Source organism: Physeter macrocephalus, chromosome 9 (assembly GCF_002837175.3).
Source record: "Physeter macrocephalus isolate SW-GA chromosome 9, ASM283717v5, whole genome shotgun sequence".
Lineage (NCBI taxonomy): Eukaryota > Metazoa > Chordata > Mammalia > Artiodactyla > Physeteridae > Physeter > Physeter macrocephalus.
In genome coordinates, this window is record NC_041222.1 from 45,249,559 (window position 1) to 45,264,201 (window position 14,643).

Here is a 14,643-nt window from a genome sequence, read left to right on the forward strand (position 1 = left end):
TCGGGCTCTTTTACTCCTCAGGGCCTTTGCACATACTCTTTCCACTTCCTGGAATCTCCTCCTCTCCACTCCTAAGCTCATCTTTTTCACCTGGCTGCCTTCTGCTCTTTATTTCAGGTTTTAGCTAAACTGTTAGCTCTTTAGCGGGTCACCTTTGATGCTCTATACCAGTGGCTGCCAAATTCTTTTCTGCAACGGGCCAAATCTCAAATGTTTGCACCTTTGCTGGCCAAAAAGTCTCTGTTGCACCTGCTCAACTTTGCCACGGTAGCTTGAAAGCAGTCCGTAGGCAAACAGAAATGAGTGAGCCTGTCTGTGTTCCAATAAACCTTTATTTAAAAAAACAGACAGCAGTCCAGGGGCTGATGTTTGACCAAGCACTGCTCTAATGTAAAGAAGATGTCACATGTTGCTATGAGCGCTTATAGCAACTTGCTATTTTTCTTTTTAGGACTTATCACAAGTTGTTAATTACCCATTTGGAAGGCAGGGATTCTATTTTGCTTATACACATGCCCAGCAGTGTGCTTGGCACATAGTAGGTGCTCAGTAAGTATTTCAATGAATCTTAAGTGCCCTAAATTAGTAATTTTATGTACTTAATAAGTAGGGATTTAAGGAAATGACAACATATACATATATGCATGTGTAGGAAAGACAGAGAGAGGGAGAGAGAGTTGAGAGAGTCAAAGTATTAGGTTTCCTTTTCTTTCTAGAAACTGTCATCATACGTAGAGTATATGATATACTTTTTATGGGTTTTCCAGAAATATGTTTTATTTTTTCCATGCAATAGTCTCAGTTGCTTTGGAGTGGATACTCATTCACTCATTCATTCATCCATTCATTCATTCTGTAGTTATTTATTGAATGTTTACTATGCACAAGGCGCTATATGAAAAGCAAAGCTCTACTGGATCCTTCAAGAAGACAGCAGTAATACTGTCTTCTTGTTTTGCATTTTTGGGTTCAGGGCTGAGCTGTATCGGGCCTCAGGAAAGTTTGAGCTACTTGATCGTATTCTGCCAAAATTGAGAGCGACTAATCACCGCGTGCTGCTTTTCTGCCAGATGACGTCTCTCATGACCATCATGGAGGATTACTTTGCTTTTCGGAACTTCCTTTACCTGCGCCTTGATGGTAAGTGTGTAAGGAATTCGGCTCTGAAGCCACACAACCCAGAGTGCAGGGATAATGGGCACTCAGATCCAATTCCAATCTCAGCCAAAAGGAGGGGTAAAATTCCTGAAGAATTAACTAGCAGGGTGGGGTGCAGCTTCTCTAGACAGCAGTCTTTATATCCTCCAGCTTAAAATAAGCTGAAATTATTTGTGCTGCTGTTTATCTCACATACAAACCAACACAAATGGACTTAGAATCACTTATAAGTGCCACAATTAAAATAAACCAAACTAAACCAAAATTTAAAAACTCTCCTTGCCCTTAGACTTGTCTGTTACCTGTGCACCATATAGAATATTTTGATAAGCCTTTAGCTTTCTCTGTGAAGGCATATTTTAAGGGGATAAAGGCTATGACTCCTTTCTTCGGTGACACTGTTGTAGTTCATTTAAGATTATATCTATCGTTAAAGCTTCTCTCTTTTTCTAAATAGAACATATCTACACGCTACGTTAAGAGATAGGGCTTCACTGTTTCCTGCATTTTGCAAACTATGTAGAATATTGGCCTGATTTTAAGAGTGAAATTTAAATACCATGTCCTTAAAAAATTAGTCAGAAAATATGAATGGAAGAAAGTACGAATTTAGGGATACTTCCTAAATTGCTATATGATTTGGGTGGCAGCTCTAGCATTTCAGAGATTAAAGATATCAAAATTTTCATACTGTGGCAGCGGGTAACATTTTCAAAGAGTGGTAAGTAGGAATAGGAGCTGATATACAGCCAGGCTGGTGTTGAATTCCTGCATGGTGTTACTAATAACTAGTACCAACTTTTATCCAATGCAATATTCAAGTTATTGTCATATGGGAAATTTAAAGTTTATGTTCCATTAAAAGGTGTTGTTTTATTTTCAGTCCAACATTTTCTCCCCCTTTTGCCATGAATTAGATATAACTGGATATTTACCAACCTCGGACCTGCCATATATCCTCTTACTTGAGTTTTTAAGTGAATTCTCTATATGGTGTACCTCTTAGGGCATTTATTTATTTATTTATTGAAATTTATTTATTTATTTATGGCTGTGTTGGGTCTTCGTTTCTGTGCGAGGTCTTTCTCTAGTTGTGGCAAGCGGGGGTCACTCCTCATCGCGGTGCGCGGGACTCTCACTATCGCGGCCTCTCCCTTTGCGGAGCACAGGCTCCAGACGCGCAGGCTCAGCAGCCATGGCTCACGGGCCCAGTTGCTCCGCGGCATGTGGGATGTTCCCAGACCAGGGCTCGAACCTGTGTCCCCTGCATTGGCAGGCAGATTCTCAACCACTGCGCCACCAGGGAAGCCCAGGGCCTTATTAACTTTTAAATTAATTATACCTCTGACAGACTTTTTAAAAAATCTTTTTGCCTCTCCTCCTTCAAGTCACTGAAAACAGAGGAATGGTTAAGTCGATGTTAATTCTGAATTCATGACACAGTTACGTCAGCCACAGTCTGTCTTCTGGCAAATCTGCCTTGTGTCTCATCTTCTGACCTGATGCATTGGTTCCTCCCTCTCTGTGAGGGGTAAGTTCAGCCTTCCGTCAGCATTCTTCCTTTGAAAGGCAAGCCCTCCTTCACTGCTGCTTGAGCGAGCAGGGCGGCAGCCAGCTCTATTTTCCCTGGATGTACAGCCCCCCACAGGTGTCCTGTAGAACTGTTGTTTACTACTCTGTGGCATTTTGTTTGGAATCTCAGCTCTCTTGAGACTGTGACCTTGGAATGTTCGAGTCTGGGAAACAGGCAAGAAGTGATTTCCTTGAAACAAATCTCTCTAATGTGTTCTTACCAGCTTGAGAGAGTGTCTTTATTTTTATTTAATTTTTTAAAATGTTTTGACTGCGTTGGGTCTCTGTTGATGTGCGCGGGCTTTCTCTAGTTGCGGCGCGCAGGGGCTGCTCTTCGTTGCGGTGCACGGGCTTCTCATCGCGGTGGCTTCTCTTGTTGCGGAGCTCGGACTCTAGGCGCCCGGGCTTCAGTAGTTGTGGCTCGTGGGCTCTAGAGTGCAGGCTCAGTAGTTGTGGTTGCTCAGCGGCATGTGGGATCTTCCCGGAGCAGGGCTCGACCCCGTGTCCCCTGCATTGGCAGGCGGATTCTTAACCACTGCGCCACAGGGAAGTCCCGAGAGAGTATCTTTAATATTCTGTTGGTTGCTGTTCTTATTGTTATTAATCATAATAGTCATAAAAGCTAATGTTTATGGAAGACCTACTACATGTGGGATGCCCAGCTAAGCACTTCATGTGCATTATTAATTTAATTTTCTCAATAAACAAGCTTCTGTTATCCCCTTCTTACCACGTACGAATATGATCCCATATAACAGATGCGAAAACAGAGGTTTAGAGAGATGAGTTAACTTGTCATAGGTTACACATGAAGCAAATGGTGAAATCAAGTTCTAACTTAGATGTCTCTGATTCGAAATTAGTTTAGAATCAGTTTTAGCAAATCCAGCAAGATTTATTCCATCTCTGAAAATGCAGGTTGCTTTCCTAGAGACATTTGAAGACTGATTTTGAACTGAATTCAAAAATTGTAAGTTGGCTGATTGAAAATGACCAGACCATTTCAGGAGAATGTGCTACTCACTGATCCTACCATCAAAGGCCTTACCGTTAGGTTGGGGGAGGCAAGTAAGCAAGTTCCATTAAGTGTTACAGATGTCATTGAGAAGGCTGCATGGGCTTCTACCTGGAAGAAACAGCAGCCATTTGTTCTGGGGTTAGAGAGAATTGATGGCAAACAGTCGACATACACATGGATAAATTGGTATACACGCTGCCAGCTGTACCACCCTCCGACTACACCCCCTTAACCCAGTTGTTAAAATGACTTCAGATTTTCATTGCTGAATTTGATGTCCCAGATTTTTGACCTCAGGGGAAAAAAAAATTGATGACAGTTAAGTAGATTTTTTTCTGCAGAGATTATGGTTGCATGAATAGATTTAACTACGATTCCATTATAGTCTTTGTTTTCACTGGAAATGATTTTTGAGTGAGAGCAAGTGATGAAGTTACATCCCAGAAGACAACATTTTCCAAAAGCAGCTGAAACTAAGTTAAAGTGAGTAATCATGAAAGCCAGGCAGTGTGTTCCTTCTGGCAAAATCTGCAGTTTTCAACACAGTTGCCCTTATTATTAATTGTATGCTTGGTTATGTTCTACATTAAAGCCTATAAGAACGTGGACTTGATACACTTTAAATCCTGTGCCCACCTACAAACAGCATTTTTTTGGCTGGGGTTAAACCCTGACGTGGTAGTTTGACTCTCCTTGAGCAGTGTTCCAAAGATTGCTGATGAACAGCAGAGATCTTGGCTTGGAGAACCTTTGACTAATGGAAATGGTAACCCAGCAAATTCTGAACCTTGTAATAAGAAATGTCGTAGCTTTGCATGAAAAGTGATTCAATCATATTTTTTCCTGGCTTTATAATTTGTCAAGTTCCAAGCGTATACGTGTACGATTTAAATACACACCAGATAATATGGTCCGTCTGTTTGCTTGAGGTGTCTAGCATAGGGCCTAAAAACTCTTTTGACCAGATAATTTTGATATGCCTTCTGGTTTTCAGTGATTTATTTTTCATTTAGGGTTATTTCATCCCAAGTAGGCATGTCCACTAATTAGTTTTATTTGTATCTTAATGCATGTAATTGTTAACTGATTGTTTTTCAGCTCAGTGGATCAAAAGTGAACTTCTACCCTCATAGTGTATAGATGCACAGTTTTTGTACCCTGATGTCAGAAAATAGATACAGTTGGTCCCTTGTCCCTCAGTATCCAAGATGGGGGCTTGGTTCCAGGAACCCCACAAATACCAGAATCTGCAGATGCTCAAGCCCCTAATATAAAACAGTGTAGTGGGACTTCCCCGGCGGTCCCGTAGTTAAGGCTCTGCCATCCAATGCAGGGGGTGCAGGTTTGATCTCTGGTCGGGGAACTAAGATTCCACATGCCATGCAGTATGGCCAAAAATTAAAAAAACAAGCAAAAAAAACCAGCGTAGTATTTGCATATAATCAATCTGTGCACATCCTCCCATGTACTTTAAATCATCTCTAGATTACTTATGATACCTAATGCAATGTAAAGGCTATGTAAATAGTTGCTGGTGCTTGGCAAATTCAAATTACGCTTTTTTTGGAACTTTCTGGAATTCTTAATTTGGAATTTGGAGTACTTTTGATTCAAATTTTTTAAATTTGGAATACTTTTGATCCACTGTTGGTTGACTCCCTGGATGATGCACAGCCCATAGATACAAAGGGACGACTTTACCATTATCTCTGGGAACTCCTTCTTTCCCCATTTTGGAAGTGTTTGCTTTTTTTTTTTTTTTTTTTTTTTTTTTTGGTTTCTTTGGCTTTTCCTTCACTTTAAGGCAGAGGGTAAATATGTGAACCAGTAATCTATGTGAGTAATTTTTTTAAAAAGTCATTGCACCTGGGCAAATGATGTAGCAAAGTGGTTTCATGATAGACCAGAACGTGTCTTCTTTTAGCATCATGAACAGATACTTCATTGTGATCTCAGAAAGCCAATTCTGAAAATAAGAGAAAAAAGGGCACCACATGTTTGAAACCTCGTTTAACAAAACACATTTCATCTTCCTCCCTCCAAATCTAAATTCTTACAGTTCATCATTGCGGGATTTGACCAGGTTGCAAAACTTGAAATCTGATTTGGAAAGCAGAATGAGCTCTAAAGAACATTGCTTCATTGAACGGGGACTCCCAAAGCCCCTTGTTTCTAATCCCCGTTTGCTGTCTTCAGGAATGTTCTTTTTCCCTCCTCAGGAGGGTACTTACTTTTTTTATTAATATGAGAAACAGATATCCCCATGTTTGGGAACTTGAACCTCCACAGTAACTCGATTCCATTAGCTGGAGTCACTTATATGTTTTAATCCTCTGAAATAAATTGCCCGTATATTTTCATTGTTAAAAAAAGAACACCATGTAGAAATAATATTTGTACAGCAGGCGGTTAGGGACTATCACGTAACATACATATATATACGTCCCAACAGCCTAAGACCTTTTTCAGAACTCTGCAGCTACACTTTCCTGGTGAAATATATTCAGATGGAATATAGTAGGTTTTTTTCCTTTCCACAATGCAGTTCATGAAATGGCCAGGTAAATACATTACATATACATTGTATGTGATTGAGGGACTGATTTGGGATGCAAGTCTGGGTACCTTGGTGCCCTAAAAGTGAGTACCATTCTCTGGGGTTTCATACTGTCTGCTTATTCACCATTTTGGAGTCTCATCAGACACCATGGGGTGAGCCATCACCAGGTGTATTACATGCTGCTTTGTACGGTTATAGTTTATAACTCAGCAGAGCAGATTGTCAACATGAGAAACCAACTGAGAGATTCCTTTTTTTTTTTTTTTTTTGAGTTATTTTGGCTTCAAGTCTTGCTAACAAGGATAAAAATATTCCATTCACATTTTATGATTTTACCAGCCGGATCATGCTCAGTAGCCATCTGAATGGTAAAATATAGTAGAAATAGATTTACTGTTTCCATTCTCTTGGGCATGAACAAGTCCTCACTCTAAAGCCTATTGGCAAAGTAGCTTTAAGCCATTATAATCATCCTTTTAGGCGTGTGTGTGTGTGTGTGTGTGTGTGTGTGTGTGTGTGTGTGTGTATGTGTGTGTGTTAAATTATTTGGTGTTTTCAAGCATAAACATAAATTCAGAAAATGTTTCCACCAAGTTTTAGGTTAACATAAGAATGTTATAGGATATGTAAGTTTCACAGATGCCCAGTCAGAATGTTTAAACTCTTTTCAACGTTTTGGAACAATGAGTAGTAGACAGAGTATTCCTTCTTAATTAGAGAAAAGTCTCTTACTATCTATTTTTTTTGAATAAATTTATTTATTTATTTTTGGCTGTGTTGGGTCTTCGTTGCTGTGCGAGGGCTTTCTCCAGTTGCGGCGAGCGGGGGCCACTCTTCATCGCGGTGCGCGGGCCTCTCACTATCGCGGCCTCTCTTGTTGCGGAGCACAGGCTCCAGGCGCGCAGGCTCAGTAGTTGTGGCTCACGGGCTTAGTTGCTCCGCGGCATGTGGGATCTTCCCAGACCAGGGCTCGAACCCATGTCCCCTGTATTGGCAGGCAGATTCCCAACCACTGCGCCACTAGGGAAGCCCTATTATTTTATTTTATTCTTTTTTTAATTGCAAGGTGTTCAAAGTTCCTTTCAAAAGTGCAAAAACCTTAGGGGATTTTCTCACCAATACTAAGAGGAGTCTGAGTCTGTTTCTCAAGGAAGCAGGCCTTTTTGTCTAGCTCTGTGCCATTTTCAGACAGGAGTTAATTGTCAAATTTATTTTTCTTATCCCCTCAGGCACCACCAAGTCTGAAGATCGTGCTGCTTTGCTGAAGAAATTCAACGAACCTGGGTCCCAGTATTTCATTTTCTTGCTGAGCACAAGAGCTGGAGGCCTGGGCTTAAATCTCCAGGCAGCTGATACCGTGGTCATCTTTGACAGCGACTGGAATCCTCATCAGGTGTGCATGTCTCTGACTTGGGTGCCCAGGCCTCCCTTCTGCAGAGGAACTGAAAGACTAGCAGTTCCCTCCCTCATATACATTTATGGGGCAGAGCACATTTCTAAACGAGTGGACCATTTCCTCAAAGGGAAAATAGCCCAGCACATTATTATGGCTGTTTTCTTATCTCCCTTGGAACATAGATATTGAGATCTCTTACACACGCCTTTGGTGTACCTTTGAAGAGTTCAAGTTTGGGGGACAAAGACTCAAGTTTCTGCCTAGTTTTAAACCATCCCCCCCACCCCCCCTACCCCATCTCCTGGGCTTGCCGCTGAGCAAAGCATATTTGGTTAAGGATAAATCAAGAATGTTCCAAGATAAAAACAACCAAAAACAGCTACCATTTACTGGATCCTCATGCCAGCCTCTTTTTGGTCACTGCTTCATTCAGTTTTCACAACATCCGTGTGAGTTTGTTAATATTACTCTTTGCATCTTTATAGTCAAGGAAAATGAGTCCCAGGAAGCTTTATGTAACTTCCCCAAGGTCAAACGATTTGTATATATTAGGTAGTCTTTTTTTTTTTTTTTTAAGATGTTGGGGGTAGGAGTTTATTAATTTATTTATTTATTTTTGCTGTGTTGGGTCTTTGTTTCTGTGCGAGGGCTTTCTCCAGTTGCGGCGAGCAGGGGCCACTCTTCATCGCGGCGCGCAGGTCTCTCACTATCGCGGCCTCTCTTGTTGCAGAGCATAGGCTCCAGACGCGCAGGCTCAGTAGTTGTGGCTCGCGGGCCTAGTTGCTCAGCGGCATGTGGGATCCTCCCAGACCAGGGCTCGAACCCGTGTCCCCTGCATTAGCAGGCAGATTCTCAACCACTGCGCCACCAGGGAAGCCCTTAGGTAGTCTTTTATTCTGTGTGTTTTATTTAAAATCATCACCAAAAAATATTCTATTCTGTACACCTGAAATGTTGTAAATACTTCAGTTTTTTAAAATGCATAGAAAAAAATATTCTATGGAGCATCTACTACTAAGTCCTCTTAGGCGGGTAAGTTTAAGAGTTTATCCTTTTAAAGGAGTACTTTCATTATTAAAAAACAAACAAACAAATAGAATAGGCCCCTTGTGGCACAGTTTCCGTACATTAGTCTGGGAGGTAGTACTACACCTGCCTGTAAGATATTGGGTGGAATATTTGTGAGGATGAGATTCACATTGGAACAAATACGGATTCAAAATAGTAAAAAGGAGAACTGCAGCTCTCACATAGGCAGGTGAATTCTACATCAGCTTAACCTGGGCTCCGCCCTGTACGTTGGTCTCCTCGACTGTAAACATGCAGAATCATACTGTCTCACTAGGTTGTTGTGAAGATTGGATGGAAAAGGCTTACAGAAGTTGTTTTTGGCAGGGAGTGGGATTCAGGGGTCCATTAGAATTATGAGGGAGCTTTTAAAACACAGCCGTACCTGCTTCTCATACCCTGCCACCCTGCCCTTAAGTTTGTATGGTCTTCTCACCTCTATAGACTGTGTAGACCTCTCTATACACAAGCTCCCAGGAGATTCAGATGTAGGTTTTCTCACATTAAAGAATAAAGTGGTGGTTCCAAACCTTTGGGTGTCCACCAGTAGTGACCACTGCCTGTGCCAAGCAGTCATTCTCTCTGGGTGAAGACATTAAAGTCGAGTTTCTGTTGAAATGTTCTGACCTTGAAAAGGGTTGCAGGCGACCAGCATAAAGTATACCAGTCTCCAGGAAATATTTTTACATACCTTATATATTTTTATGTCCCACATGGCATTCCAAAGCCCAGGTAGAATTCATATTCCTATGAGAGACCTGCAGTTTTCCTTTTGCCATGGTGATTCAGCATCTGTTCCACAAACATTTATTGAGGGGTTGTTATGCCACAAGCCCTCAGCTAGGCTGGGTATCTAGGGGAGGAATGTGTGATTCCCCTCCTCCCAGGATGCTCTATGTGGTTGGATGTTTAGATTACCCTCCTTGCTGCTGCCTAAATCTTCACTGAGAAACAGTAACCTGTGTATAGGTGAATGGTGAGTTCACTAGATTTTATCTTCTGAGGTAAACATTTCTGTGGTGTCTCAGTTGTTCACCTTCATTGGTACAGTGCTAATGCTAAAAGACCAAGGAAAGTGCTCCTTCTGGAAATGCTAGTTTACCATGAGAAAGGATGCTGGGACATCTATGTGTCTCTCTCTGCTTCCCTGTCTCTGTCTGTCTGTCTGTCTGTCTCTCTTTCTCTCATACACATACACTTTTATGACCAGTAGGTGAAAGCAGAACTCTAGAATCAAAGTTAATTACATGCATACCCAACAGTTCACTTTTCACTGCATGTTACCTAAAATTTAGGCAATAAAACACCGAACTCCACATTTCCTCTGGTCTAATTTACCATAAATTCCTCACACTGGGCCATATATTTCTGCAGGTATATACATATCTGCCATAGGTGGATTCACTTCCACCTGATATGGTCAACTAGACTGACCAGATTTTTTCATGCCTGTCAACTTAAACATGGCCATTAGTTTGGGCAAATTTTTTTTTTTCATTTTTGGAAATAAGTGATCTTAGACTGATAAAGATGAACACTGATTTTTCATTTAAAAGGTAGGAGAATTAATTTTTATTAAGCGACGACTCTACCAGATACCATGAGGCACTCTGCATACCACATTTCAGGTATGCAATACCTCAAAGTATTTTACACATAAGGAAACCCGTCAATATTAACTTGCCCAGAAACACAGCCAGGATTCACAGCCATGTCTGTCTGGGTTTGGGTTTGAATCCTGACTTTGGGCCCTTTCTACCCTATACTCCTGCATAAATGTTGCCCCCAAGTAAAAGTTGTAGAGTTCTTTTTACCATCTTGGCTTCAGCATGCATTGAAAATTTCTTTTTCCTGTAATTATTCTTTATTATGTTGAATCAAGATTAACACACATGGATGAAATAGGGTTTATTTGACATAGGTTGATAGATTGAAGATACAGGCCTTAAAGTTGCTAACTGGAGGTTGCTGCTAAAGTCAAAGACAGAACATATGAATGTAGAATTAGCACTAAAACCCCTTGGGATTATCAGGACTCTCATTCCCAAACTGTTATGAGAAACATGAGTTGGCACTTTATTTTATTCATTTTAACCCATGAAGCTGGAGCTGTGTTGTTATCACAGAATGGTCAAGCACACAGTTACTTTGGAGGCCCTTTTCTCAGTCTGTGTTCTTATCTTCAGCTATAATCACGCCTAAATCAGTATGATGGGCTTTCAGACCACTGAGACCTCAGAATTGGTGAATAATCCATTCAGTGATTACAACGCTTCTTTCTTTGTCGCAATACCTCCCACCCACAAGGTGGGAGGGTAAGCCCATACGCTTACCTTGCGTAAACTTCTTCAGCCTAGAAATAGTCATTTTTGCTATTTTTCAAATAGATCATCTTACATTAAGGTTTTTTTGTTTTGTTTTTTGGGTTTGCTTGTTTGTTTGTTTATTTTGGCTGTGTGGGGTCTTAGTTGCGGACCACGGGATCCTTTGTTGAGGCATGCGAGATCTTTCGTTGTGGCCCACGGGCTTCTCTCTAGTAGTGGCGTGCGGGTTTTCTCCCTCTAGTTGTGGCACGTGGGATCCAGAGCACACGGGCTCTGTAGTGTGCTGCACGCAGGCTCTCTCGTCGAGGCGCACGAGCTCAGTAGTTGTGGTGCTCAGGCTTAGTTGCCCCGTGGCACGTGGGATCTTATTTCCCCAACCAGGGATCGAACCCTCGTCCCCTGCATTGGAAGGCAGATTCTTTACCACTGGACCACCAGGGAAGTCCCTAGATAGATCATCTTAAACATATCAAAAAAACACCACTGCTGCCACCACCACCAAAAAAACCCAAAAAACTAATTGCTGTAAGCACCCAACGGTTCAAGAACTTGTTACCCTGTAGGTAGATGGTCCATGCCCTCTACTTCCTCACCTAGCATATTCTGCTGCCACCTGTACCTTAGTGTTTTGTGGGTTATCAGCATCTTCTAGGACAGGGGTCAGCAAACTGCAACCCGGGGCTGAGTCTGGCCCGCAACCTGAGTTTGGACCACCTGCAAGCGAAGAATGATTCTCACGTTTAAAAGTATAAAAATGTAAATTGAAAAAGAAAGAAAAACAATTATCAGCCTCTTGGTGAGAACAGTCGCTCAGTGTTTGCTCTTGGCCAAGATAGCCTGGACTGTTTACCCCTGGGCCCGTTCTGGAAGCAGTGTGTGACCCCTTTTCTAGGAAATAATCAGGAGGTTGATGACACGGAACTTGCCAGCGTGGCTGCTGCCCAGCCATTCTGGGGAAGATGTGTGGAGAGAGATGACTGAGCTCAGGGCTTGAACAGAAAATGAAGTTTAGGGTTTCCACGCTGCCCCCGGCCCGCACCCACCCACCCACCGCCCCCCCCCACCCCGCTTTGGATTTTAATGATCCACCTCACTTTCTCCTCTTTGGAAAATAATCTAATTTGGATGAGTCCCAGCTGTATTCATGGTTCAGCTCTCCCATATTTATAGTCACTTCTTCACATATCTTCTGAGGAAAACCTATTGCCTAATTAGTCATTTAATTGTAAAGGTCCCTGCAGCAAAGACAGGTCTCCTGGGCAGACTTCGGCCCGTTGTCTCCTTGTGCTGTCTAGGTGACCAGGAAACTCATCTGGTCAAGACGATGGGCTTACAGCTGTAGCAGGGTATCAGCTCTGTGCAAAAGAGGATGCCAGGGATGCAGGATGCAGGGGACAGACCTTTGCCCTAAAGATGTACACGGGTCTAATGGGGGACACATGGAAACAGCTAGTTAGCATTGGAGAGATCATCACCTGGACCAGAATGAACAAAAGTGATGTACCAAGAAGTTTTTATGGCATAGCCTTAAGATTAGGTAACTCTGCTTCGTAGCTTTATGATGGTTTTTATTTAAAGATTTCAGTAAAACCTTATTTTTTTTTATTATAAGAGTAATATACATTCAAAGCAGAAAAAAATCGCCAAACCACATGAAAGTAAAATGAAGAAAATTTAATAACACCTATAATCTTAATACCTGAAGATGTAAACATTATTAGCTTCTTGGTATTTGTCCTTCCTGCCTTTTCTTGGTATAGATAAATTTGTGCACATAAGATCATAATGTACATACTCATATATAACTTGTAGTTTTCACTTATTATAGCTTTATGATGTATAATTAAGTTTTCTAAATGAGAGTGTAATTTTAATGTACTATGTTGTATATACATAAAGTAAAAAACTGTAATTTATTTAACCAATCTGTTATTGTTGAATGTTTACTTAATTCTGCTTTTTTAAAAAACCATTATAAATGATATATAATGCTGAGAGGTACATCCTTACTGTAAGTCTTTGTACATATCCATGATTATTCCCATAGGATACCTTCCTAAGAAGTGAAATTTCTGAGTCAGGGTCCATACCCAGTTTCAACACTTTTGATACATAGTGCTAAATTTCTATCCCCCCAAAGTTGTCCAGTTTACTACTCCGCTAGCAATCCTTTTCATTCCCCAAACTAAAGATTGAGTCTTTGATGGAATTAGATCCCAGGAAATTTGCTACATGGGTAATCATTGTATGAACAGTGTGTGTTTGTGTGTATAATGTATGTTTGTATAATTCAGCGATGTCTTAAAAATCATCTTTAACACCTTCCTTTAACCTTTCAACTTAGGGTTAGTTTTAGTTAATATCCAAGTCATAATTCTGACACCAAATTTATTTTTATTTATTTAATTTTTTTTTTAGTTAGGGACAAATCTGATGGTGAACTTAGGGACAGATTAAACACAGACACACACACACAAACACATCTTGAGACCTGGATTTCAAAACCTGAGATGTATATCAGTTGGCTAATTTGAACCCAGTTTCCCTCAAGTAGGAATGACTTTGAATTTTTCCGAAGAAGGTAGCTTGTATATTTTGAAAATGTAAGCAGAATCTTGCATTAGTAAAGGTGGGTTAAATAATGCTTCCATAGTTCCCTCTTGGGTGGGTGACCTGTTTGCTAGGCTAATCCAGGCACAGTGGCCCTCAAACACGTGGTTTTCTCAAACAGGACCTGCAAGCACAAGACCGTGCTCACCGCATCGGCCAGCAAAACGAGGTCCGTGTGCTAAGGCTCTGCACCGTGAACAGTGTGGAGGAAAAGATCCTCGCAGCCGCAAAGTACAAGCTGAATGTGGATCAGAAAGTGATCCAGGCAGGCATGTTTGATCAGAAGTCTTCAAGCCACGAGCGGAGGGCATTCCTGCAAGCCATACTGGAGCACGAAGAGGAAAATGAGGTATCCCAGAAAGCCAGGTCTATGAAATCAGTGATCTTGTGTCTTGCAAGGATTGAGAAGAACCTGTTTGTTTTTTAAACAATCTCTTGGGCTGGCGTGAATGAAAATGAATGAATTAGCTGCTTTGTTACACCCCAAGCACAAAAAGCCTGTGAAACATCCAAACGAGTGTCTAAAAAGCAGTTGCTAGAGGGACCTGAAGACTTGGCCATCCAATGCTTCCCTGGTTTCTGCCTGGAGGTGCAGCCTGCATGCTTGATTGTACTGTAAGTGCTGCCCTCTGTAGGGCAGATGCAGAACCGCAGAGAGGCCACTTGCAGGAACACAATTGGTAGATGAGACAACACAAAGCTGGAAGGGTCACTCCTTGCCTTTTCTTTCTCCATCCTTCAGAGCCCTTTGTCTCTCTTGCCTTTTTATCAGGGATCACAGCACTTCAGTATGTTTGTAGGATAAGCCCTCACAGCTGTCTTTAGCTCTTTGAGTCATACTTTTACTGGAAAAGAGTGACCTTAACCTCCACTCCAAATGCTCCTGTAAGAGCTGACCAATGGCTGAGAAAATTATTGGCTAAAAAAAAAAAAAAAA

The 14,643-nt window shown here is 41.4% G+C and overlaps 1 protein-coding gene across 1 annotated transcript in view; it reads left to right on the plus strand.

Annotated features, from left to right (window-relative positions):
• SMARCA2 (SWI/SNF related BAF chromatin remodeling complex subunit ATPase 2) overlaps positions 1 to 14,643 on the plus strand; it is a 153,206-nt gene that overhangs the window by 62,923 nt on the left and 75,640 nt on the right. Inside the window, exons 20-22 of the mRNA XM_028493907.2 lie at positions 974 to 1,140; positions 7,538 to 7,701; positions 13,828 to 14,055. Coding sequence (XP_028349708.2) covers positions 974 to 1,140; positions 7,538 to 7,701; positions 13,828 to 14,055 — 559 coding nt within the window. The remainder of the gene's footprint in view (positions 1 to 973; positions 1,141 to 7,537; positions 7,702 to 13,827; positions 14,056 to 14,643) is intronic.